Source organism: Takifugu flavidus, chromosome 7 (genome assembly GCF_003711565.1).
Source record: "Takifugu flavidus isolate HTHZ2018 chromosome 7, ASM371156v2, whole genome shotgun sequence".
NCBI classification, from domain to species: Eukaryota; Metazoa; Chordata; class Actinopteri; order Tetraodontiformes; family Tetraodontidae; genus Takifugu; species Takifugu flavidus.
Genome location: NC_079526.1, coordinates 12170416 through 12195693, shown reverse-complemented (window position 1 = coordinate 12195693; position 25278 = coordinate 12170416). Strand labels below are relative to the sequence as shown.

Sequence of the window (25278 nt, the reverse complement as noted above, 5' to 3'; positions counted from 1 at the left end):
TTAGCGGACATTAGCGGAATGTTTTATCTGAATTCGATTACACAAAAATCGCCTTCTTTGCTTATCTAAGACTGTAAATCTATTAGCTAAGGTAAACATTTCGTGTTCTAAACAAAGTTTGCTCTTTTCCGAGTTAGCAGGCAGGTGTGGCCGGCGGGGGTCGAACACCAACCCTGGGCCGCCACCATCCAGAAAACCCAACTGTCACGGTACGTCTGAGGACATTAGCTACAAAATTGCTTCAACTAAAGTAAATATACCGTCAATGCTTTAATCTGTGCCTCATAAAACCTGCAACTTTGTCGAAACCCTGCTGGTTTACAAACTTGACGTTTCTATTCCAGGCGGTGGGCGCCATTTTAACCTCTTACAATGCTCTGGTTTAGTCCAAGTGTGTGTTACTTTATCCTGGTAAAGAAATACGTTTCAGAATTATGATCTAATATTGGGTATAAGGTGGGTTTTATGAGGTATCAACATTTAAGCCTCAAAGGGCTGAAACCACATAAACGATACGAACTGAAGTGGTAACACGTGGCCACACGTTTCTAAAGTGTTTTAAAGTATTTGGGGAATTCATTTCAGTGTTTTTATATTTTGTCGTTTAGTTTTGATTGCAGAAAGATGAACCAGGACAAGATTTTGCAAAAGCTTAAGAAAGACATCCGTTCCTTGCTCATTTCGTCTAAACTGGGTTTGGACCCGGAGCAGCTGCGGAGAGATTATGTGTCCCTGTTGGGTCACCCTCTGCCCCTGGCACAGCTGGGCTTCACTAACATCATGGACATGGTGACGACCATGCCAGATGTGGTGTCCATCAACTTCAGACAGGATGGCACCATATATTTAAAAGGTAATATTGCTTAGGCCTCTTCATCTGCCTTTCCAATACCTCAACTCACTTTTGGCTGTGACCTGCAGGTGTTGGTGGTGAGTCCACCCAAAATATTGAGGAACTCGTAGCCAAACAGCGGACGTCTAAGGCGGATAACCAGAGGTTCAAGAGGGGACACCGGTCCTACTGCCCCCCTCGCTTTTATCACCAATCTCCTCATGTGCTCCTCCCAAGAAGAGGTCTGGCACCCCCGGCTATCCCAGCCAAACTTAGGGCACAGCTTCTAAAACTCCTGTCAACGGTATGTTCCTAATACCTCTTATATTGCTTCCAAACTACTGCTTCGAGCTGTTGAGAGGAAGTATCCTACTGTTTAATCGTGCTTCTCCCACCATGATATAATGTTTATAGGGTCCAATTCGTTTGTCTGACCTGGAGACCTCCTTCCTGCACTGCTTCGGTCACCCGCTGCATGTCCAGAACTTTGGCTTTTACTCCACTCAAGAGATGCTGAGGACAGCGGCAGATCTATTTGTCATTCATCAGGACAGGCTGGGTTCAGTTGTGTCCTTAAGGACGATGTGGGGGCCTCACAAAACCAAGATGATGAACGGGACCTGTCCAGTTAACGGTGTTCAGAAGCTGACAGAAACTCAAGGTGTTTCATCCAGAGGTATGCCTTCATTAGTCTTAGGGAAGCTGCTACAAACTTTTTATATTGGTTTCATCTTAATTCTTAATAAACCTATTTGAAGTCCCAATGAGTGCTGGGAGTCCCCCCCTGTCTGAGACGACTGTAGCTCCCATTCAGAAGCACTCGGTACCTGTTAGCAACAAGCCAGAGGTGCAAGAAACCAACCATGAGGAAGGGCAGCTCTTCGAGAAGCTTCTCCAAAAGGTTTGGACTGTGACGGGAGGGCGTGTGGAGGTCTACATTTCAAGTTCACATGCGTTTCTTCTTTCCCACAGCTGGAAAAAGAATTCTGCAACCAAATCGTAGAGAATGGAGTAGCTGGTACCATAAGCCAGGAGTTAAAAGACAAGCTAAGAAAGGTTACATTTCCAGCATTCTTTGTTTTTTATTATAGTAGTAATGTATGTTATCTTTAGACATGTTACAAAGCTAATTTAAACTAATAATGTTATAATATGTAGTTTTGTGTGTCTCTACACACAAACACACACTCTGTATGTATTTTCCTGCCTGACTCTGCAGGTTGTAAGTCAAGCTGGAGGTGAATTGTCTGTGCACGATGTCCCTGCTGAGTACAAGGTAAATGTCATTGGGTGATGATTTTAATATCTCTAGGTTGTCATGTTTAGGGATAAATGTCGAGGATTTGGAGCGTAATGTTGTCATCTCTTAGCAACCTGCAAGATTGCATTTAATCAATCAGTAAAATATGCAGTCCCAAACTTACCTGTGTTTGGGATCTGGTGACACTGGATTTAAAAAAACAAAACTGACTACTTTGCTGAAGTTGATTATTAATTATATCTGGCATGTCGATTCTTATGGTATGTTAAAGCCATATGGAATCTGCATCAGTGGTTCTGTGGATGGAGTTTCATGTTGAAAGCTGCAGCCCATGCATCATGGTGGGATGCTTCATACAGCCCTTGGAGGAGTTTAGTGGTTGCCCCGGGATCGGACTGATCAGGCAGCCGCTGCATCCCACAATAGTAACAAAGCTGCTTGTGAATACAAAAGCAGGCTATAGTGAGGCTACATTTATTCCTTATAAACAGCATAACTTTGAAGCTGACAGCTCCACAACCGTCCTGCTACTGAAGTTTCTTGATCTGATGTCACCAGAGGGGCTCTAGCTTGTTTATTCTCACTGTTTAGAGATTCTACGGGGAGGAGTTGCCGCTGCTGCAGAGTGGCTTCGTCAGTGTCACTGAACTGGTCGACGCAATGAGTGACACGCTTGTCCTGAAGCCAGCAGAGCGGGACAGCGGGCAGCACTGGCTCGTCAGTGTCGTACCGGACAGTGACGCCCTGCAGACAGGTGTGTGTGGGCTGGAATATTCAGGTGAATTACGTCACATTAACAACAGTTTTTTGTTTTTTTAACGTCCAAAGGGAAATGTATTTGTTGAATACTTTGGTGATCTGTGTTGCTATATAAATATAAAGCATTTTGAGTTGTTATTTTTTACATTTTATTGGAATGATGTCATAGACTTAAAGGAGGCTGAGAGTTTGGACATGGAACAGCCTTCCCCAAGCTACTACCTCAGCCGTGGGAAGTCTCTTTGGGAAAGCAAGCAGGAAGACGCTGATGACGAGGCCGTCATACCCGCTGACCTCGGTCATGCGATGGAGCTGAGCACCGAACCACAGCTAAACGTGAGTCTGGTCAGCAGCTGATGTGTATTCTAGCAGAGTCCCCCATCGCCTGAGTGAGCTGCACATGTTTGAAAGCTCTTGTCCTCCTCAGCTACACTACGGGTCTACTGTGCCCCCGGACGCCCTGAAGAGCCAGCGACTGAAAAAGCCAACCAGATACGCCGAACGAGACGTGGTGCAGGTCCTGGTGGAGCACGTGGAGTCGCCCGGGTTATTCTACGTCTCCTTCTGTGACAGCGAGGAAGCCCGTACGACAGAGGACATGATGATTGAAATGAGGTGGTGGACATGTCAGTGGCAGCTTAAGCTGAATAATGTTGATCTCACTGAAGAGTTCTGGTGGTTTTTAGACATGGATGTAGCACTTTTTGTTAAATATTCAATTCAATTCTATTTGTTAAATGTTTGTTTTTGCTCATTTAGACGATGTTACAGGTGTCCCGAAGTGTCGGAACGTTACAGCCTCCCCGAACGATTCGTCCGGCGTGGCCAGGTTTGCTGCGTGTGTCCAGAAGGAATGTGGTTCTACCGGGTGGTGATCCACCAGATCCTCAGCCCCACTCACGTAAAGGTGTACTTCGTTGACTTTGGCAACATGACCGTCGTCCCAAGCAACCGTCTGAAGTTCCTCAAGTAGGACCGCCACGTTTAGAATTTGAACAATATAAAGCGTGACTGTTGTTGAGCGCTCAGAGGTAAATCTCCCTTTTCTCCAGGGCTCGTTATTCAGAGCTTCCAGCACGAGCTGTTCAGTCGGCTCTTGCTGGGATTAAACCTACCAAGGTAAAGGGAGTAAAGTCACCAGGACAATTTCCTACATTCTGATTATTACTTGGGAGACGCTCTGTCATCAGAGAGCTTAAATGGGAGGAACGTCTTGTCCTGTTTGCAGGGCAGCTGGACTCTTGAGGCCGCTGCTTCATTTCAGAAGCTGTGCACCAACAATCCTTTGGTGGGAGCTTTGGCTTGTTACACCGGAGATGTTCTCCATCTCTACCTGTGTGACACTCGCAAGGAGAACGACGTCTACATCCACAAAGTCCTGCTGAGCGAGGGCCATGGCATAGCCTGCAGTCCTTCAGCCAGGGAAGAGGTGAGACAAACACGCATAAATGATCATATATGCTGCTCCAGATGATAAAAGATGGAACCTGACATTGGTAGTAACTTGTTTCAGCTGTGACGAAGTCTAGATATAGAATATGTTCTGTCCTTTACCTTTTTCTGTCTGTAGCTTTGTGCCTGTGTCATCCCAGTGAGTATGTATTTGGGAGAGGGAACACTTGACCTTCCAGACATCAAAGAGGAGCCCAGTTTGACCCCAGTGTCACACTCTTCAAAGGTGCTAACACACACATTCTTTTTGCTGTTCTTATAGACGTCTTTGATGTTCTACTATAGCTGAGCAGCGTTGTTATCCATGTTGGACTACTTGCACGCTCGAGCTGGATTTGCAGCTTTGTGTCTCAGTTGCTTCTTATCTTCACGCACTCTCTCAGTCTCAAATCTTCTCTCCCTCCATTCCTCTCACTTCCTCTCTCTGACCCAGACTTTTAATGCAAGCTGCGACTCGCCACTGTCCAAATCTCTTATCTTAGCAGCCATGCAGTCAGTGCTGCAGGCCCAGTGCAGCACACACTGCTATCAAAACACGTCCACACACACTTGCAACAAAAGAGGATGAAGTGTCCCTGTTGAGAAGGTCACCACTTGAAATGAAACACAACCCGTTTCTATGCTTTATTTGATGCTATATGGAAGTGATGTGATGAGGATAGCGTCTATATGTTGGTGTGTTAGATCCTGTCCTGTAGACGGGTGAATCAGTATAACAGGAAGGTTTCCTGACGTGTCAGGTTGAGGAAGTGGACCTGCCTGGCCTGGAGTTGATCGAGGACAGCGACTCTTGCTGTCACATCCAGGTTTGAGCCTTTTCATCATTTTACAGCAGCAATGACTTCATTCTCTACACTTCATTAAATTTGGATGCTGGCCGCAGAAACTGAGGGATTTTATTGTCTTTTTCAATTCAGATTTGAGTACATTTAAAGGTGCTAACAGTACGTGGTACCGTATGTGATAAAATGTTGGTAACACATTAGCAACACTGCTGGGATCTCAACGTTTAGGAATATGGACTAAATGATTGTGTTTTCTATGGTTTTGTTGTCAAGGATGAGGACAGCAGCTGCTTCAGTGTTGATCAGAGTGTCACCTTCAGTGAAACAGACCCCACTGGGACAGAGCCGACCAGTCCTCCCAGGGCCATGTGCACGTCTGCAGCTCTTCCTGATTTCATCCAGAGCACCCCAACTGTCACCGTAGATCTAAAAGTGAGAAGCCTCCGTGTCATCCGTCTTATATCTATCAATCCACCTCTGAAATTGACTATTTTTCAGGGCATAAATGAGGCTCTTCCAGCTCCACCCAGCTTAAACTCAAGCGATGGCTGCCCACCATCACAGGAGCAACAGAACCCTCTCATGACCACAGCGACCTATGTGGAGAGGACGCTACCATTTTGGAGGGCCCCGGACCTCCGCACCTCTGGATTGGGGCAGGGTATTTATACATGCATGCAGGTTTATTCTTTTTGACTAAACAGTGAGCACAGAAGCCCCTTTAAAAGCCCAGTTACAGATTTATCTTCTAACGAATCAGTTTAGCATCCAGGAAAGCAAGCATGTCTCCTCTTGGTGCATTATTAATAGTGGTGTCCTGATCTAGCTTTTTTGCTCCTGATCCGATTCAGACACTAAAAACCAGTCTTGCCGATGCTGATCCGGTCGTTTCCTGATCCAGCTGCAGTGCTGACTTTAAATAGGCCCTCAATAAAGTTAGTAATGCCCAAGCAGCCATGTTTCACAGACTACCGTGATTACATGGGGGGGGGGGCCTACATGGAAGCTGTTCCTTGATACACTTTTATCCAAGAATTAGTCCTATAAACAAATAATTGGAGTTGGCGTTCCAGCCAGTCCTGAGCAGCACCGCAGCATAGACCCATTCTCAGCCTACGTCATAAGACTTGGCTCTGACCCGGAGGGTGTCCCACGACTATACAGGCAAAGAAGCAGGACCAAATCTGACTCCAAACAATAACCACCAGGGCATCAACATGTCAGGTTGTTGTTTATGGTTGTTCGAACCCGTTGCCGTTGGTTAAGGTTAGTAATGGTTGTGATCTTTTGCACTAACACAGCTGGAGTAGCTTCCGCTGCCGCCTTGCTTCTGTCGCTATGCTGCACGTGCACGCTTGTGTGTCGGGTGTGTTTCAGTCAGGTTTGTTCCCATACTATTGAAAAGGCTGGTCTCGTGAGTGGCTTGGACACTATTTATTAATGCCATGATCATGGACAAACAAGCTCACTGGGGGTTGAAATCAAACATTTCATCATTTATTGATATTGAGTGTGATTAGATTTTATTTTGTACTTGAAATATTTAATCCAGCCTATTGTTGCTACCAACACCTCTGCCGCTCAGTAACCAACCACATTCTTCTAACCACATTCTTGGACTTGTGGCAAAGCTGCATTTTCCCAGATATTGACAAGTTAATTTAGTTCAGCTTCTATTGATGGATACAAAGTGGTGGCTAAGTAGCTTGGTGTGAAATGAGTACCTTCTTGGTCAGTCTTGCACTACTCAACTGTATGATGTTATCTATATTTTCATATTTCCTCAGGTGTGCTGTTCCATCGACGGACATCCGGTTTCTCATTTCCTGTGTTTGGGGCCAGGTAGGCCATGTCTTCTGTGCCAAACCAAATCTCAGATCAAAGCAGAAAGGACTATTGAGGAGTCCATTACGACTATAGAAACATATGACTGTCCTTTGTTACCTTTTTTACATAAACATGCTTCGATTCATTGACATGTTCTTGATGACAGACACCATTTCATGTTCCACGTTGAGGAGCGCTGCAGTTATGATGCATCAAATTATTTTTGAAAATAAAGTCTTCCCAACAATACTCTAGTATTTTAGTTTGCAAAACGTGCGCTGGTTTAACTTTGCTCTGCGGAACGGCCTTCATGGGTTTCGCCATTTTAGAGAATGATCCCATCAATCACAACACTGAAATTTTCAATTAAAATCTTGCTGGTGGTTCAGCAGAAACACCCACAACTTTTAAAGATTAAAAGTCCTCCCGTGTTTGAAGGTAGAACAGAACCTGCAGTGATTAATTTGCTTCCTGCTGGGCCTCGTGACCTTTACCAGCTCGGCCAATTAGCTTTTTAAAAGGCTCCTGATGAGAAAAGCTGCCGTGGCTCTCACCTAAAGGATATTCCCTCCCGGGCATGTTAGACAACATGCATGTAACAAAATAAAGATGAAATAAAAATGCTCCCACCAATGAAGACTGGAGACAGAAATGGGCGCGCTTGTTTTTGGAGGAGGGTCCGTGTTGGTAAATCAGATGTACAGTAAACCTCATTAAGAGGAGAATAACGAGGTTGCAGCTGATTAGACGGCTGCTGCAGCAGGAATGCTGCACGTCTGATGCTTTTGTTCACTCAGTGCACGTGTTTCAGTGTTGAAGCTGCACAATATCCATCTTACTATTCCGTCTGATCACTTGCTCGCTGTTGAATGTGCTTAATGTATTTATTTTAGCCTGGTCCCTGTTTAAGTACGTGGGTGATTAAACACGATCTAATCGGTCATCGATTGTCAGGCTTTTTCCCCACAGCAGAGCAGATGTGACGGGAAACGTTGGGCTGAGAAATCCAGCTGCAGCTGAGCTCCGGGCTCGGTTAATGCGCAGTGACGCCCACTGACAGTTCCATTACTCAGTGTTTATGGCACGCACAAACAGTCCATATGCAGATCCGCCAGCTCCTTCACACAATTGTTTTTGGTCCAGCGGTGCCACGTGTCAAACCGCCACGCTCGATGACAACGGAGACGATATACGACCGCAGCTGGTTGTTTGTCCCCGTAGACGAGCTCGATTAAACAGGCAAGAAAATGAGAAGAAATTCAAAGACACTGATGGATGAAGGAGCGTTTGTCCTCTTTGTGCATTAGCAGGGCTTTGTGCAACAAAAGACTGGGCTCCAGTATACAACGCGTGCTCCAAGCGTGGGCTTATGGACTTAAACCCATCCATATAGACAGCATCATAAAGCAGCAGTGTTGAGATTTATGTGTCAGCAGTGGGACTCGGAAGCCCTCCAGTTTGGCCATTTATCACATGGAAAAAGTCTGCAGCTGTGGCGTCTATAAATGTCCACTTGGCAGGATTGTAACGACCTTTAGGCTGTAAAGAAGAGCCACATAAAGGAAATCAAGGGCAGGTTTTGGGGGCTGTGCTACTGTTTTAGCTTAGCTACGTGTTAGCTCTAGCATCATCGTTGTAACTGTGTGGGATGTATGTTTTTTACTCTGCCCTTCCTGCCTTCGGGCTCAAATCCTGCTCTCCATAGCCAACCATCAGCAGGTTCTGCCCCCATTAATGATTCTAACGGCATCTTATTTTGGAAGCCGTGCAGTCTGTCTTTAAAGAAACGAGCAGACGGGACGTGGGTCACCTGGTCACCTGGTGAGTGGCCTCACCTTCCGTCAGCAGCATCATGCTTAGTCATGAGCCATCACCGCCTCTAATTCGTGCTCCTCTCCGCTGTCCCTGCCTCCTCACACCTCCGCTGCTCAGCTCTTTTTAGCCCCTTTTTTGTGAAACTCAAAAGGAAAGACCTATGTTTGAAATGAAGCCGATTCGGCTCGTGTTGCGTTGGTGGATCAGAGACAACGGTTAGCAAACGAACATACCAGGGATGGGTCGGTCCTGATAAGCATCAGCTCAGAGCTGCCTCGGCGCAGGAAATAGCATTAGCTGTTGACACACACTGACCTCTTACTCCCTGGGTTGCCATAGAGACGCTGCTCAGTCCATACACACTCTTAAAAGGCACCGTTATGCGTTATGTGTTGATTCTTGGTTGCTTGTTAATTGAAGCTTCCGTAGAAGATTCAAACCTTCGTCACCATTAATTCTGATTCTTCTGCTGCTAGTTCAGCCCATTTCCTCACCTCTTTCAATTAAATGGGGGAAATTGCAGCGGTTTGTTCTCATTAGCAACCCTTCTCTTACTTCCTGTCGCTGGAGCGGCGGTAGTTTCAACATCTATACGATCCTGTGACCTCCAACAAAGACTTTCTCGTCTGATGCTCAAAAAAAGCCACAGCCAGCAGACGAGCAGCTTGATCCTGGTGCAGGGACAGAAGGTCACTGCCGACTGACCCAGCGATTTAAAGGGATCTAATGTTGCACACGGCAGGGTTTGGATGGAGTCGAATCAACACTGAGGCCACCTTGTTACCCACGAAGCTTTGCTTTCGTTTGAGGTTGCAAAAATATAGCGGGAGGTAAAAAGAACCCCAAACCTTTGATCCATCCTCGCTCTGCCGATCAGAGCTGCAGCACCAAACAGAGTGGAACAGGGAAACGTGCTCGCTCCCCTTAATATTGATGCCTGCGAGTGTTTGGACAGGACAGGCAGAGGAGTTTTCTGTTGTTTTGTTTCTACTCGTGTCCTTGTTCAGGGCGGCTAAAGGCTAAAGGCTAACTCCGCTGAGCCAACACTGATGCAACGTTAGTCCGCAGGGCAGAAGTGAGCCCTCTCCATCCTATTTCCGGAAATATTCTTTTTGTAGGATGGGAAGTACACACGTGCACATTTCCAGTTGAACGTAGAGCCGTGCACCGAGCCATCGCCACCGACTCCTCATCCTTTTTTGAGGGGCAGCAGACCCCTGATCAGCTCAGCCTGGCCTCCGCTCCCTCAATCTTTGCCCCGACTGGGTCGCTGCAGTAAGTCGATTAGAGCAGCAGTGATTGAGGGCAAATCAATTACAGTAGCTCAGTGGTCTGGGTGGGGGGGGGGGCTACTGTAGCCCAACCAAGCCCCCTTAATTGGGGACATCCTGATGAAATCAGCGGTAATATTGAGACCATATTTGGACATCCTGAATTATTTTAGATGCCAAATACTGTACGCAGGGTTTATTTCATCTGTTCCACTCTGGTGTTATTTTTTCATGCGTCTCCAGTGAGATGGAACCTGCAGCCATTTGTCAGTGGGTCTAATTCCTCCTCCACAGCGGGGGCTTCTGCCGGGGAGGGAGCCTGACGCGGGGCGGCTCCTCTCCTCTCCTCCTCTCCTCTCCTCTCCTCTCCTCTCCTCTCCTCCCTCCGCCTCCTCCCCGTCCGCCCCAGCAGCCGACTCCGCTCTCTCCCCATCATCAGGAACTTGTGGGATGTTTACGTTTGAACGTATATGCCATAGCTCGCGCGCCTCCCCTGGGACCCCAACTTACCGCATCTGTGCGCGAACGTTGCCGTGTCTGCTCGGGTAACGCGCGCGTAAAAAAGTGCCGCCTCCTCCTCTCTACCTGTTCGGCGCCTCGGACTGACGCCGCGGTCGTCCTCCGTTCCCCGTCTCCGCGTCGCGTCTCGGTCCTTTCACACCATTTTCCCTCCCCCGCCAGTCCGGGTTCCGTGGCGGCGTCGTGCGCTCTCCTCTCCGGCGAGTCTTTGGAGAAGTTCCCCCTCGGTCCCATCCACACGGCTCCTCGGAAGGATGCACAAACTCCTGGATTACCCCGAGGGAAGCAGACGGTCCACCTAACCAGGCCAGGTATGTCGAACCAGTCTAGTCAGCACTTCTGTAGGCCTGGTCCCTGCGAGGAACAACTATATGATGTATTAGACTCGTGATTCTTGGGCTTGTTTCTGGGATCCACCTGTATTTAGAGGTGAACTGTCCCTTTAGTGCTACAGCAAACAGCATCAGCTCGGCAGATCCTGCCTGGACACAATATTTAGGTGCGATCGATCTGTCAAAGTGTTTTATTTATGGTTACACGCACACGTGGAGTTCCTTGATGTCCGTTTCTGCAGTATCCCCCCCCATGAGCCTGGCATTAAGGGGTTCTGGTTCCACTTGGGTGACTTGGCTCAAAGTCATCTGTGGCACTTCCTGGATTTTGTACTTGGGAGGATGGTGCCTTAACCTCATCGGCCACAGTTCAGTTGGAAGTGCGTCACCTCTGCATTTTCCAAGCAGCTCCACGATGTGACATCATCTGCTGGGGACGCAGATCTCTGCTGTCCCTCCCCAGGCTTCGCAGCACAGACGCGCACGCTTGCCGGGTTGGGGACTAAATGGCGTGTGAGGTTAAGATCCGCCACTGATTAAGGTGAACGCCGGGCCAAGCAGCAGGAAGTTGACGTGCACCGGTCCGTCTGTCCGTCCGTCCGTCTGGCGCACAGAAGCAGCTCCGGCTTTTGCGTCGCTGCGAATCGATTTCTCGCTCCCAGCAGCAGGTTCTGGCACTGACCCATTTCTCACAGAGGAAGCTGGGAAAGGCAGTAGACTAAATAGCTGCTGAGAACACGCACGCACGCGGGCAGACACGCACACCTATGGCTGCTACAACAGGAAGAGCTTTATCCAGAGGTCCCGGAGGGGCCAGAGGTGAGAGAACCGAGCAGCTGATAAACGGCAGGAAAGGTTCGGCCCGCCAGCACTCGGGTCTAAATATTTGATTGACCTCCTTTGATACAGTTCACCCAAGATCTTTTATGGCGAAGCCCCAGAGCTGATCACAGACGATATGAAGGGAAGTTTTTCTTGTTTGTTTGATGAGTGAGAAATATTTCGGGGAGATTTGACCTGGTTTGGATCGATGAGAGCCGCTACTGAACACAGCTTAGTTCATATCTGAACCTGCTTCATTATTTCATTCTCATCTCGTGGAAGAAGACGGGGTTGGATTGATTGTTGATAGATTGATTGATGGCTTGCAGCACTGACATTTAAATACTAAAGCTGGGCTCATGTCTGTTCAGGGCCACCATGGAAGCATTGGGCAGCCACATGGAGGGGGACCCAGCACAATATTTACATCATCTTATTCTTAACCGATTAAAACGACGATCATAGCAGTTGCTATATACCATAAAATCAATAACATGCATTAATAAACCATAACTTTGGATAATGTAGTTCTAAAATGTCGCCCTAGTCTCAGCTTTGGCTGCAATGCTCGGCCCACCTCTGGTTGTAAACTCTTGGACACGAGGCTGGATGTATTTTCTGGGGCAACACGCACGGAGGAGTGTTGTGCACTGGAGTGGGAGTGGGGGCGGGGCCGCCCTGAGAAAGTGTTTCAGTGTTTCAGGAGTGCTCGGTGTGAATTATTGATCGTCCCTCCAGGCCCGTCTCAGGCTGCAGGATTGATATTTCTTGCCGTGCGCCTGCGAGCGGAGCGCAGGGCACGCGCGTGTAGTCACACCTAGGAGGTGAGATGAGCTCTGTCCAAACAGCGCCGCGCCAATCAGAGCCCCGGAAACACAGGTCCCAGCTCCGTCGTGCCATCTTAGCATCCACTTGATTGTTTTTAATTGATACAGTTCACGTTGATGTTTTCTACTTATTCTACATTATTAAATCAGGACGTTCTCAGCAACTGTAGATCACTCCGGTCGCCATCTAGCGGTCAGATCGCACATTGCAGTTTTTCTTCGTCTCGCCACGGAACCAGATGTTGTGTCATTATCCCAGTTGTTTCACCTTCAGGATGATGAAGGTCAGCAGGTTTTTTTTTTCTGTTTTCAGCCATTGTGACAGTTTTGATAAAACGGTGAGAGTGAACGCAGTTTTGAGGTGCAGAAGGTCTGTTGGCAGAGCTGAAGGAATCTTAAGACTTAATGCTAATATGGCTGCGTTCTGTGGTGACTCATCAACACACACACACACACACACACACACACACACTACTCACTCAAGACTGCTCAGTAAACATTAACAGTAACACCATTTCCATTTATTATGATGTGGAGCAAAATTAGAGCGCCCTTTTTGAGACCTTTAAAGGTAAATTCAAAGCAGTCTTATGATTTTCCTGGTTTCAGTTCTTGAAACCTCGGAGGTTTTTTGCTAATCTGCCCCACTGCAGGAAGACCGCAATATAACTTAATGAGGTCACACAGTCCCCCCCCCCCCATAATCCAAGAACAATCCAAAAATGTATATAAAGCCTAATTATATACCTGATAAAAGAACAAACTGCTTGAGCTAGTTTTTGCTAGTTACATCTGTTACACCCGATATTTTGACCACATCTGTCCGACTTTCCTTTAGATTATGAAATCATCTCACAGTACCTGCTGGATAAGCATTTGTCCTCATTCTTCAGAGGTTAGAACAAAGGTTCCACCCTCAGATATAAACTGCAGCTTTACTTCACAACAGGCTTATATTATTGTATATTACTTCCGTTATAAATGAGGCGATTAAACGCGATTCAGTTTATACGCATCGGAAACACGGCAGCGCTCATCGTAGTAGTTTTTTTGTTATTGTTGTGTTTGCCAGTCGTTGGCCGGCAGATTAGTGTTGTGCTTCAGCAGCCAACAGCTTGATTGATTTGAGTGTGTAGATATTCTGGGATGGCAGATGCATTTTTGAACCAGCAGCCTGTTTTTACTGCTTTGGCAGCGTCGGCAGCGGCGTGTTATCGTTAAACGGTGGAATGAGGCTGAGCTGAAAGCAACTGTTGAGGACGGAAGAATCGATCGCCTGGAAGCACCATGACCCCCCCCCCCACACACCCCCACCCCCGCTGCAGCGGCGCCTCGCTCCCTCGCCTCACCTGTCACAGATAAAATGTGCATGTGGATGTATGCTAATGTGATCCTCGTGGCACATTACTCTCTCAAAGATAGAAGTGGGACCATTTCATTTCCTTTTACGAGGCCATTGTGCTGACTAGCAGAATGGTGCTATAGTAATTACCCCCCCGAAGGGGGGCACTCACAGCTGCTGCCAAGGGACGCGTAAGCCAAGCAGCTGCAATAAAAGCTCTGCAGGCCATCCATCCATCCATCCATCCATCCATCCATCCACCCATCCACCCATCCACCCATCCATCCATCATCCATCCATCCACCCATCCATCCATCCATCCATCCATCCATCATCCACCCATCATCCATCCATCCATCATCCATCCATCCATCCATCCATCCACCCACCCACCCACCCATCCATCCATCCATCCATCCATCCATCCATCCATCCATCCATCCATCCATCACCCATCCATCCATCATCCATCCATCCATCCATCCATCCATCCATCCATCCATCCATCCATCCACCCATCAATCCACCCATCATCCATCCATCCATCCATCCATCCATCCATCCATCCATCCATCCATCCATCACCCATCCATCCATCCACCCATCCACCCACCCACCCACCCATCCATCCATCCATCCACCCATCCATCCATCCATCCACCCACCCACCCACCCACCCACCCATCCATCCATCCATCCATCCATCCATCCACCCACCCACCCATCCATCCATCCATCCATCCATCCATCCATCCATCCATCCATCCATCCATCCATCCATCCCAGCAGTCACTGGGAGAGGGGCAGGAACAGCCTCCAATCAGCCCAATGTACAAATTCCTGTGGGAGGAAACAGGAGAAAAGCCACACAGGCCCTGGTGGAACATGCCGAAATCCAACCCAGAACCTTCTGGAGGCGACTGGTAGCTCATTATTAATTCAAACTCTGTGTCTCTGTGTTCATTCATCCTGCTCCCACTGTGTCTGCAGGAGCGGCGCGGCGAAGCGATTCATAATCAGCATTTAAAATCAATTTGAGGAGCCCACTCGGGGCTTCTGAGGGTCCGAAGTCTCGATCATGGTGTCCCTGATGATCACCGTGTTTGATTCAAAGGCAAAATCACGGCGCGTGTTTCACACTGCTCCTCTTCATTGTGTAGGAATAGTCGGCCTCATATTTGGTTTTAAAGATGACAAATCAACTGCTTCAGAGTGCAGACACGGATCAGTAAGATCATTAAAGGTCGAATGGGTCAAAGGTCATGCAGATTGGATCTTTCTAGACATCAAAAATGATGGGATTTAGGATACATGATCTTTAGAACTTGCATGATTTTGCAGTTTCCTGTGATGCGTGACCAATGTCAGTGGTGTCATGTGACCCTCCAGTTATTTTGTATAAAAGAGGAGCTTAAAAGCGAAGCGAGGCTGAGTTTAGTGCACGTGAAACGCTGATTCAGGAGCTGGCAGGAAGCAACAGATCAGCGCCGCAGCCCAGGGAACACCAGTCATTAATCTGCCCGCAGCGTATATGAACCCAGAGCGCCGTCCGGATCCGTCAGAGAGGAAAACTCATCTGCATCGGATCCATATCGAGTAATGGAGCTAAATGAGCTAACAGCTCTGTAGCTCCTGTCAGCTGAGGAGGTCACCCAAGGTCAACGGGAATTTATCACCCAGCCAGAGCAGCAGTTTCTGGGCCAGTGATGTTCCCAGCAGCCTTTTCAACCAAATTCCTGCTCCTTGCTTGTTACACGTGGAGCCGAACACGTGGAAGCAGACGGGAGCAGCAGAGAGGATCTGCCTTTGGAACGGCAGATAACAGGATTTGACAAATTACATTCCAACTGTGACCAGTGATCCCGTTTGGATGTGGGGCTTGTTTGTTTGTTTGTTGTTTGTGTTTCAGCGGAAAAAATGGCAGCGCACCAAAATGAAGAATGTGCTGGAATTACAGCCCGTGCGGGAAGAGTAGCTCTGGGTGTGAGTCAAAGGACCGAAGGTGATCAGGAAGATTTTAGGACATCAGAGTGGGATGGAGAGAGATAAAGAATGTCGTGCACAGAGCAGCCATCTTAAATAACAAACTCTTGGATGTGACGTCCTGTCTTGAACTTTTCATTTAAAGTTTTTCTTTGATGAAGAGAGCAACAACGGCCGACTGCTGTTCTAAGCAGTTTAAGATCCAAGAAATCAATCTCCTAAAAGAGTGAACGTCCTTCAGACAGATGGCAGATGGCAGAGGCTCCGGCGGTGGAGGAGGTCGGAGGCGGCCGCAGGGATGGAGGCGTCGCTCCGCTTGGCCCACATCAGCACGCAGGCTTTGTTTCATCCTGCCAACAAATCAACCTGCAGGACAAAATCAAAGGGAGGAAATGACACAAAATGGGCAGAGAGGCCCACAAGATGACGCAACAGAAAGTTAAAGATGTTAAAATCCTCCTCCTTGCCTCCTTCGGGCTGCGGACGCTAACCCACAGACGCTGTTGGGAGCAGTTTTTGTTCTTTTCCCCACATTAAATCTCTGCACGAATGGTGACAATGAATCTCTAATGGATTCCTCGTCCATTTAGGATAATCAGCTAATCTCGCTTTTCAGAAGAGCCGTTCTAGCTCTAGATTCTATCCTAAAAAATATTTAATCCCAGCCATAAACACTCCAGCAGACATCGAGATTGTTTTAAGAATGTTCAGCGGCGTATGTCAGGCAGACATTTAGTTTAATCAATGTTTATGGGTCTGTGAGAGATTCTCATCGTTGCAAGGTTGTTTATGCAGTGTGGAAGATAATCTGGGCCCAGTGGCGCCTGATCCAGCTCAGCGCCGCGTCAGCGCCTGTGTCGGTGCAGATATCTGGCTGCACTCTTGTGCGACAAAAGGCCCAAACTGCTATCGATGCAGTCGACCCGCCGGACCCACGCGGAGGCGAGCGGAGGAAAGCTGCATCCTGTTCCGGTTTGTCAGCAGGGTTTTGCTTCTGACTCCAGGCTGCGGGAGCAGCACGAACCCCCCGTGGAGCACGTTTGCAAAGCCTTTCTTCTTTTATTCAGCCTCTTGAGTTTTCTGCCGCAATTAGTCGAGTTCATCCACGTTTCACAGAACGGGGGTGTGTGAGGAAGGAGCTTCACAACAGGAAATTAAAGCCCTTTTATATTAAAGGTGAACACGTGTTTGTGTTAACTGTGACATGTGAGGGGGAGCTGAACTTTACCAAAGAAAATTGAATAAATTGAAAATGTGTCCTCCTCTTTGGTGCCACCTAGTGGCTGAGTTGCTCATACACTCCTCAAACCCCAGTACGGTATGTCATCTGATTTTCTTTCTCTCATTTTTTCTCTTTGCAGATGTCTGAAGGTGACTCTTCACCTGTAATTTGATCTCAAATTTCCATATTTGAACTTTGAAACACGTTTCTAATGTAAGTCTGCCTTCCTACCAACACACCAACATACCCTCAAATCTCCCTTTTCGACCGAGTTAAACACTGAACACTTTACCGTCACCTGGAAACCACCGCAGCAGCTAAAAGGACTAAAGAGTTGTTGAGCATGTTGAGCATGTTGAGCATGTTTCTGTTTTTTCACTCATATCCAGGTTTCATGTGTCCTTTTCTTTCTCTTTCAGGTGTTAAGCAGCTTTGCTGAACGTAAGAGGCAAAACCAGCTCACCATGTTGAAACACATTCCTGCATAATTCAGTGCTGCTGTGGTGAAATTTAATGTCGGGTTTGTGTTCGTCAGAGTTTGATGGAGAGCTGGTCGAATGACAGCTGGAACTGTTGTCATAACTGGGGGAATACTGGCCACGGTGATACTCCTGTGTATCATAGCTGTGCTCTGTTACTGTAGACTCCAGGTAGGTCTCGTGGGTGGGTGTGTGTGGGTGGGTGTGTGTGGGTGTGTGTGGGGTGGGTATCGGTGGGTGAGTGTGTGTGTGTGTGGGTGGGTGGGTGGGTGTGTGTGTGGGTGGTGTGTGGGTGGGTGTGTGTGGGTGTGTGTGGGTGGTGTGTGTGGGTGTGTGTGTGTGTGGTGGGTGGGTGGGTGGGTGTGTGTGGGTGGGTGTGTGGTGGGTGGGTGTGTGTGGGTGGGTGTGGGTGTGTGTGGGTGGTGTGGGTGGGTGTGGGTGGGTGTGTGTGTGTGGTGGGTGTGTGTGTGTGTGTGGTGTGTGTGGGTGTGTGTGTGTGGTGTGGGTGTGTGTGTGTGGGTGGGTGTGGGTGTGTGTGGGTGGTGTGTGTGTGTGTGTGGTGTGTGTGGGTGGGTGTGGGTGTGTTTGGGTGTGGGTGGGTGTGGGTGGGTGGTGTGTGTGTGTGTGTGTGGTGTGTGGGTGAGTGGGTGTGTGTGTGTGTGTGTGTGGGTGGGTGTGGGTGTGTTTGGGTGTGGGTGGGTGGGTGTGTGGGGTGGGTATCGGTGGGTGTAGGTGTGTGTGTGTGTGTGTGTGTGTGGTGTGAGTGGGTGGGTGTGTGTGTGTGTGTGTGTGTCCTCTGCTTTTGTATTACTGCATCATAGATTTGATCATTATTTATCCTGCTATCTCTTTGATTTTATGGGCTTTTTCTTTGAACTAATGGCGCCGATCCTTCACTGTCAGGGTTCCTCATAAATCTCCGTGTGTTGGTAGCAGAAACGACCCTCTTGTGATTGATTTAGAATCTTTAAACTGGCATTTTGAATCATGCAATTTAATTGGTCTCATTTAACTTCTGTCCAGATTTAGTCTGTTTTAGTTTAACTGGTTCGTATTGTTGAATCTTTATTTTAAGCTGCTGCCTGACGAATGTCTCTCAATGGTTTACGGGAGGTTATTTGAGCAGACGTGGAGGTTTTGAACCAGCAGCTTCTGTCCTTTTGCAGTATTACTGCTGTAAGAAGAATGGGTCTGACAGCGCCTCCATCTCTCAGCAACACTTCGCCTGCAACGCCTGCAGCGTCTCGGGCCTGGATGGGTCCATCATCGCCCCGCTGTCCTTGTCTTCGCCGGAACCGCCTCGATCCTCTGAGCGCTCCAAGCACGCAGGGGAGCAGCGAGGCTACTGCCCCACCTGCTCCCCCCACGAGTCGCCCTTCTACATCCGCGCCGCCGAAGAGATGCACAACGGCGGCGAGCGCGTCACCTACATGCCCACGCACTACGAGAACCAGGCACTGGCCATGCCGCTGCCCGCCGTGCACGGCACCCTGCTGAGGGACGCCAAGCGAGGACGACCTTCGGATTTCTACACCAACACCCGAGCCATCAGCACTGAGGTGTGACCTCGCCGACAGCGTGCTCGCTGACCTGCCGGCCCTGAGACGTAATCAGCGACCTGATGGTGCCGTGGAGGCTCAGCTTATGGAATCACAGTCACGTTTACTCCGCCAAGGGTTTAAATGAAGCTTAAAGACTGTGATTGGACATTTTCTGTCTACTCCATGTTGACTGAGGTCACTTCCACAGTAGATTGACGTGCAGCTGTAAAGTTTTGGCCTCTTCATGCTCCAGTAAAAACTGTAAATGTTGACTGTTATGTGTCTTTATTCAATGAGGGTTGTCGTTTTTGCGATTTTCCTGTCAAAGCATCCGGAGAGAAAAGGGAATTTTTTTCAAATCCCGCAGCTATGGAGGCGTCGCTGTGCAGATGCTCTTTATCTCTCCTTATCTTCGGTTGTCGCCCCCTCAACAGCTCAGAAGAACATTTGAGACGGTCGGGAGCTGTGACCCTTCACCTTTTCCTGCCGATGTGCAAACGAAGGCAGCGACGCGAGAGACTTTTGTTTCGGGACATTGATGCAAAAAAAGATAAATAATGTAAATACAATCACAAATCCACTGTGTTAGTGATGTAGAGAGGTGCACCTCTGACCCCACCAGTGTGATTTAGTAGTCTGTGCCATTTTACCTCTATATCTTGATCCGCACTGAATTGTTATTTGAAAAATGAAAACTGTGTTATTTATTTTTGAGTTTTTAATATTTCAATCTCAGTGAAATGTGCTTCTGGCACATACCCAGCACTGCTTGGTGTGTACAAATCAAATCATCATCTTCATGCTTGTGTACAGTGAAGGATTCACCGAGCCAAATGAGTTGCATGATGTGATAATTTTAGATTTTTTTCCCCTTCATTGTATTTCTTTTTAGTGCCGCTTCAGTCATTTTCTTCAGTTCTAAGTTTTTCATTTTATTATTAGTATATTTTATCCAGTGAATTTAAAGTGGGCTTAGATAGTAACCAATATTGTATTAACTATACAGTATTTATACAGACTTATCTTTCCAAACAGAAATAAATCACACCAGAGAAAATGGAAACAGTAATATTTCACAGTGTTGAATTTTGAAATTAAAGATTTAAACAGCTTGAATATTTTATTGTGTGATGACTGGAGATTATTGTTCAAACTTGTGCTTCTGATTTGTTTGCATATAGTCAAGCGTCACTTCATCTTACTTTTTTAAAGAATATTTTACGTTGCACTTAATTGTAATGTACCGACCGCAGTGCAATATTAACAACTGACATAAATACATACCCCCAAGTAAATACTGAGAATTCGTAGATGTCTGCGCATGCGCATTCAAACCGGAAGATTATGCCCGAAATTCCGAGTGAGCCATCTTTATCATATCAAACGATCTTTGGCGCAACTCTTTGACAGCCAGCAAGCAACAAAACGAAGCAGCGCAATAAGATGTCCAGAGCTTTTGCCAACGATTGCGTTGCATGTCAGTGAGGGGGGAAACGTTCAGTATTTCCCTCCACATTTTCCTCTGGAGCCGGGCGGGGTGTCGGAGACTGTGGTCGCCGTTTCAAATTGTGCCCCAACTGTTTTGGACTTCGAGCTGGTTAGCGTTAGCCAAAGTTAGCTTCAATGGTTTCCTGGCTGGCATCGGCACTTCCTGTTTAGCCAGCGTTCATCCGATGTGACAGCTTGCTCCTTACCGAGAGATCTATCTATGAGGAACCCATGACATTCCTGCAGCGGTGAAGGAAAAACACCGTGGTGGCTGTAGGGGTAAGTTGGTGTGTCACTGGCTAATGTATCGAGCCTGTCTTCCTGTTTGCTTTAGCTGCCCTAGCTGGTGGAGATGAGTCTGGCCGCCTTACAGGGCTGCTGTCTCAGTCTTTTATTATAGTTTACATATTGGGTCATTGATGCAAAACTGCTGCTAACTAGAGACTCTGCCATTACAAGCAAGTCCCGACTGATGCAGTGGGAATGTGACATCCTTCAGTCAGGCCTGCAGTTCACTGCAGCAAATGATGTGAAAATCCTGCACAGACACAGTGAGAAGAGACAATTATCTTGTCCCACAGCCTACATTTTGGTAAATCTATAAGGGATCAAATCGGGCCACTTGTGGGAGAATATGGTGAATTGTGCCTCTGATGTCACAAATGTTTTTTTCAAGACTCTTGAAGAACGTTGTTGTCTTGAGCCTCTCCAGAATGATATAGACCAGATATCACAAGTTTGAGGCCCAGTCTGGTTATCTAACATTTGTCCTCATTGGGAGGACAGATCCACGGATCATTGGCTCCTCAACAGTCTTTGATTTACAAAAATAAATCAAGCACGACTTCCAAAATGACTCGTCCCTTAACTTTGACTGTAATTGTAACATTTTCACCTATATAAAAACAGGCTATATTTCAGAATTCCTGAAATTTTGCTTGTTGTAATTTACACACAGATTTCAACAGGAATTGAGCTCCTTAAGCTGCGTCCTCACATGTTTTCAGTGTCTCTGGAGCTACAGTCATGTGTTCTGCTGTGGACTTTGTTTCCATTTGAGTGGCTTTTCTGGAGGAAACTGACATAGCACAGAATAATAAACAGCCCTTAACATGTTTTCTTTGCCAGCATACAGCAAGAAAATGTTGTTTATCTTATCCACAAAGGATCAGCAGTACTGACCAGTATGTGTGGAAGGCTGGCTCACTGGGAGCCTTCAGATATTCAAGCAGGTTGAACTGGTGCAGAATCACATGAAGAGTCTCCGGTTTAATCTTAATCATCTGTTTGAACTTGTTGATCCTTTAGCACTGAAATATGTCCCAACCTTACCCCAGCTGGTGTATTTACCCCTTCAGACACGGTTGTGACACAGCTGGTGAATAATTAGTGTGTTGTGTAATTGGTCTCCACATGAATAAATTCACACCCATTCGGCTGATCCACTCAAACTGAGCTAAGATATTTTTCTTCGGTAAATGCGGCGTAATAAAATGCTGAGAAATTGTAATTCAGTTCATTCAGGCCGCTCTGGACCGCGGTCACAGTCCAGGGCTGCTTTTTTGTTCCTTCAGTTGGAGCCAGAGAGAGAATTTTATTGGTCCAGCCACATAAAGGAAGTCAGAAAGGGAGAACTGGAATCTGTAATCTGCCTAAACACTGTTGTTTGTATAATGATCAGGTTTGAAATGATCTGGTTGGTCGTCACTCACACCACTTTTATATTTAGACAAGAAATTGTACTCAAATAAAAACTCCCAGAATTTATTTTCTTCACTGCTGGTTTTTTTTTTGGGGGGGGGGGGGGGGGTTGCAGCTGGTTTAATTGAATAAGCATAATTGGTGCACATGACTCTGCTCTCCTGCTTCATGTGTGCATCTGTGGAAGGATGTGAGTATGAATGCCTACATTGTGTGCGAGTGTGCGTTTCCCTGTGTGTGTTTTTGCACTTCTGCTGCGATGAGTTAAACCGAAACAGATTCAGACTCATTTCGTGTTGACTAAAAGGGTACTAACTCACATCGCTGCAGTCCAGTTCCAACGAAAGCATGTGTGTATTGTCGTCCGGCTCACCCTCACGCACGTCAGTAGCCAACATATAGATGCTAATCTGCCCTGAGGGCCCTGAGGGCCCTGAGGGCGGACTGTACCTGTGCTTGTGACAGTAAACTTGGGGTTAGAGTCCACCAAAGTTAACATTTAAAAGCCAAAGAATCTGCATAATACATCCTCTTCTTCCCAGAACTGACATGTGAAGCATGAATGTATGTTAATCCCTGCAGCCGTGGGGAAGGTCAGTAGATTGGCGTCGGCCTCCAGTCGGCTGTTTTCCATTCATTGCCGGTCTAGTGGCGGAGATGGGGCAGCGTGGCGAAGCAGCGGGAAGCACACTTTGATTCTTTCTGCGCGTGGGTTTTCTCACGATACTCTAATTTCCTCCCACAGATCAGAAACTGACTCGATTCTTCTTTTCAAATGGAACTTCCACTTTTGTTTCTGACAGGCTTCCCTGACCAGAGAAGAAGAAAGCGTGAGCGTTAACGCCCGGGTCTGAGCGATGGAACTCGGAAAAGTGGGCAGCTCGACTGAGTCCGTGGCCACCGTCACTAGCGAGGAGTTTGAGCTGGTTCAGGGTTCACCACAAGGCTCTGGAGGCAAACCCAGGCTGAAGGTGAGACCACGCTGTGTTGGTACTAGTTAAACATCTCTAAGAGTCAAATAAGGGTTCATCAATGTTGGAAAAGGAGCAGCTGACTAAGTCTTTGTTTTCGTCTGGCCTTGTTCACAGTTTTGATCTTTATCTATCGCAGATGTCCTGGAATGGAAGCGAGCAGCTGGAAAAAGCCATGGAGGAAGTGTTGGATGATGATGACGATGAGATGAAGGTGGAGAAGAGCAACGTGGAAAAGATGGAGAAGCACAGCACCCCAGAGACGTCCGTGTCTGAGCCTCCAGCTGCAGGTTAATGCACCTGTCATGTTAAAAGTGCTACATTTAGCCTAAACTAGACCATAGCCTTAAACTTTCCTTTATTTTAAGTGAAAGTTTGGCTGAGCCCTGAGTACTTATGCTTATATATCCAGCGTTGCAAAATGGACTCAAAGGAAATGTTGCTATAAATTAAGAAGCAGTCAGCAGTATTTCAACTCTTACTTCTATTGTTCAACTTCCTGTTTGTGTGGTTTGAACTTGCGAGCTGAAAGATAACCCCCCCCTCCCTACATCCTCTGTGGTTCTTTCACCTTCGCTTATCATTGTGCACCCACAATGTGTTTTTGAGGGTCTTTGAAATGGTTTCTTTTTAAAATCTCTATCATATATTTAATCAATCTGTGTTCACTTAAAATAGGTCCAGCGCCAGTCAGCCCCACGGTGCTGGAGGAGGACAGTGTCCAGTTTAACAAGTTGTCCTATCTGGGCTGCACATGGGTGAAAGCCCCCCGGAACGAGAGCGAGGCACAGAGGGCCATGGCCACCCTGCGCGCTGAGAGTGCCATCCCCATCCCAGTCACCATGCACGTCCCCTGCGGGCCGGATGGCTCCGTCAGGTCAGGAACACGTGGGGGGGTTAAACAAGACGTGTAGAGCAGTGACATGTCCCATGATGGAGCCTCGCGTGTCGTCACCTTTGATGGCAGGAAGTGAATTTGCTGATGAAATACAAATAACAAGTGTGAAAAACGTTCAACCGCCACCAGTCGTGAGAATAATGAAAGAGGAAATTCCTTTTTTTTTAAAACCATGATGTGTGTTATATATTATTAATGTGTCCACCTTTAACTCTACTGAAAGGATACGTTTGTCTCATTGAATGAGGATATTACAGAACTTTTTAGGTGTGTCTATCTTCTCTCCAGGATTGTGGATCAGGCCTCAGGTACAGAGATCGCCTCTTTCCCCATCTACAAGGTTTTGTTCTGTGCCCGCGGCCAGGAGGGCTCAGTGGAGAGTGACTGCTTCTCCTTCACGGAGAGTTACCGGAGCTCTGAGGAATTCCAGATCCACGTCTTCTCCTGCCACATCAAGGAAGCTGTGAGGAAAGCATGTGGATTAAATGTTTCAGACTACAGGTTTAGAGAATACACATGTGATTCAGACAGTGTGGAGGTGAATTATCACAATAGTTAAATTATACAATAAAATAATGGTGGATTCCCACGGTTGTAAATACAGATTACCAGGTGAGGGCGCTATTGTCATATTTTGTGTTTTCCAGTAACGTGTTAATTTTAGACTTTTTTGCTTTCAGACATAAAATAGTTTGTATTTTTTCCCCACATGAAGACGTGTTTGGACCTTTTCTATCTGTGTATATGTTCCCTCAGGTCAGCCGCATCTTGTACAGCTTTTCCACAGCTTTTCGCCGTTCATCCCGGCTGGCGGACATCAGGGACACGGCCCTTTCTACTCCACCTGACAGCGACCTCTATACCTTCACTGTCACGCTCGATATCAAAGAGGACGATGGCAAGGGCAACTACAGGTACTTGAAACACACAGAAGTCTCATGGAAACGAGTCTCATCAAAAGACTCGGTGTGTTGCACTGTTTATTCATATGTAAGACAAAATAGCTTAACAGCTGTAATAGAGCAATTAGTAAAGAGACCGGCCTTATTTAGGTTTTGTACAGGAGTCAACCTATGGGATGTATTTTTTCCTCCCAGTAACCTAACAGAAACCCGCAGTACTCGGAACACTTTAGCATTAAGTAAAACAAG

The 25278-nt window shown here is 47.2% G+C and overlaps 3 protein-coding genes across 15 annotated transcripts in view; all 3 read left to right on the top strand.

The window, feature by feature from the left end:
• The first annotated feature begins 14 nt into the window (after positions 1–14).
• tdrd5 (tudor domain containing 5) lies at positions 15–7165 on the top strand. 3 transcript variants are annotated; one of them, XM_057038682.1, is made up of 18 exons: positions 18–209; positions 609–853; positions 922–1136; positions 1247–1508; positions 1591–1733; positions 1805–1888; positions 2052–2108; positions 2685–2847; positions 3022–3188; positions 3280–3467; positions 3612–3821; positions 3905–3971; positions 4081–4281; positions 4423–4530; positions 5045–5110; positions 5363–5521; positions 5588–5750; positions 6877–7165. In XM_057038682.1, the coding sequence occupies exons 2-18, from the start codon at positions 625–627 to the stop codon at positions 6933–6935; spliced, it is 2541 nt and encodes an 846-aa protein (XP_056894662.1). In that variant the 5' UTR covers positions 18–209; positions 609–624; the 3' UTR covers positions 6936–7165. The 3 variants fall into 3 exon arrangements, with proteins under 3 accessions (XP_056894663.1, XP_056894662.1, XP_056894661.1); XM_057038681.1 differs by having other exon boundaries at positions 2685–2871; XM_057038683.1 differs by lacking the exon at positions 5045–5110 and having other exon boundaries at positions 15–209; positions 2685–2871.
• Positions 7166–10218: 3053 nt separating this feature from the next.
• On the top strand, positions 10219–20190 carry fam163ab (family with sequence similarity 163 member Ab). Of its 3 annotated transcripts, none has more exons than XM_057038690.1 (5): positions 10225–10832; positions 17189–17262; positions 17469–17490; positions 17585–17699; positions 18695–20190. In XM_057038690.1, the coding sequence occupies exons 4-5, from the start codon at positions 17607–17609 to the stop codon at positions 19091–19093; spliced, it is 492 nt and encodes a 163-aa protein (XP_056894670.1). In that variant the 5' UTR covers positions 10225–10832; positions 17189–17262; positions 17469–17490; positions 17585–17606; the 3' UTR covers positions 19094–20190. The 3 variants fall into 3 exon arrangements, with proteins under 3 accessions (XP_056894672.1, XP_056894670.1, XP_056894671.1); XM_057038691.1 differs by lacking the exon at positions 10225–10832 and adding an exon at positions 10856–11672; XM_057038692.1 differs by having other exon boundaries at positions 10219–10832; positions 17469–17699.
• A 258-nt stretch (positions 20191–20448) lies between these two features.
• rabgap1l (RAB GTPase activating protein 1-like) overlaps positions 20449–25278 on the top strand; it is an 85640-nt gene continuing 80810 nt past the window's right edge. For 7 of the 9 annotated variants that reach the window (XR_008951423.1, XR_008951424.1, XR_008951422.1 and 4 more), the window contains exons 1-6: positions 20449–20836; positions 23062–23229; positions 23369–23519; positions 23908–24106; positions 24416–24590; positions 24884–25041. Coding sequence is in view for 4 of the 9 variants with exons in the window: in XM_057038679.1 (XP_056894659.1) it covers positions 23116–23229; positions 23369–23519; positions 23908–24106; positions 24416–24590; positions 24884–25041 (797 nt within the window). In the remaining 5 variants the exon portion in view is untranslated. Of the gene's footprint in view, positions 20837–22947; positions 22967–23061; positions 23230–23346; positions 23520–23907; positions 24107–24415; positions 24591–24883; positions 25042–25278 lie in introns of those variants that run through there. The other 2 variants (XM_057038677.1, XM_057038680.1) reach the window with 2 other exon arrangements.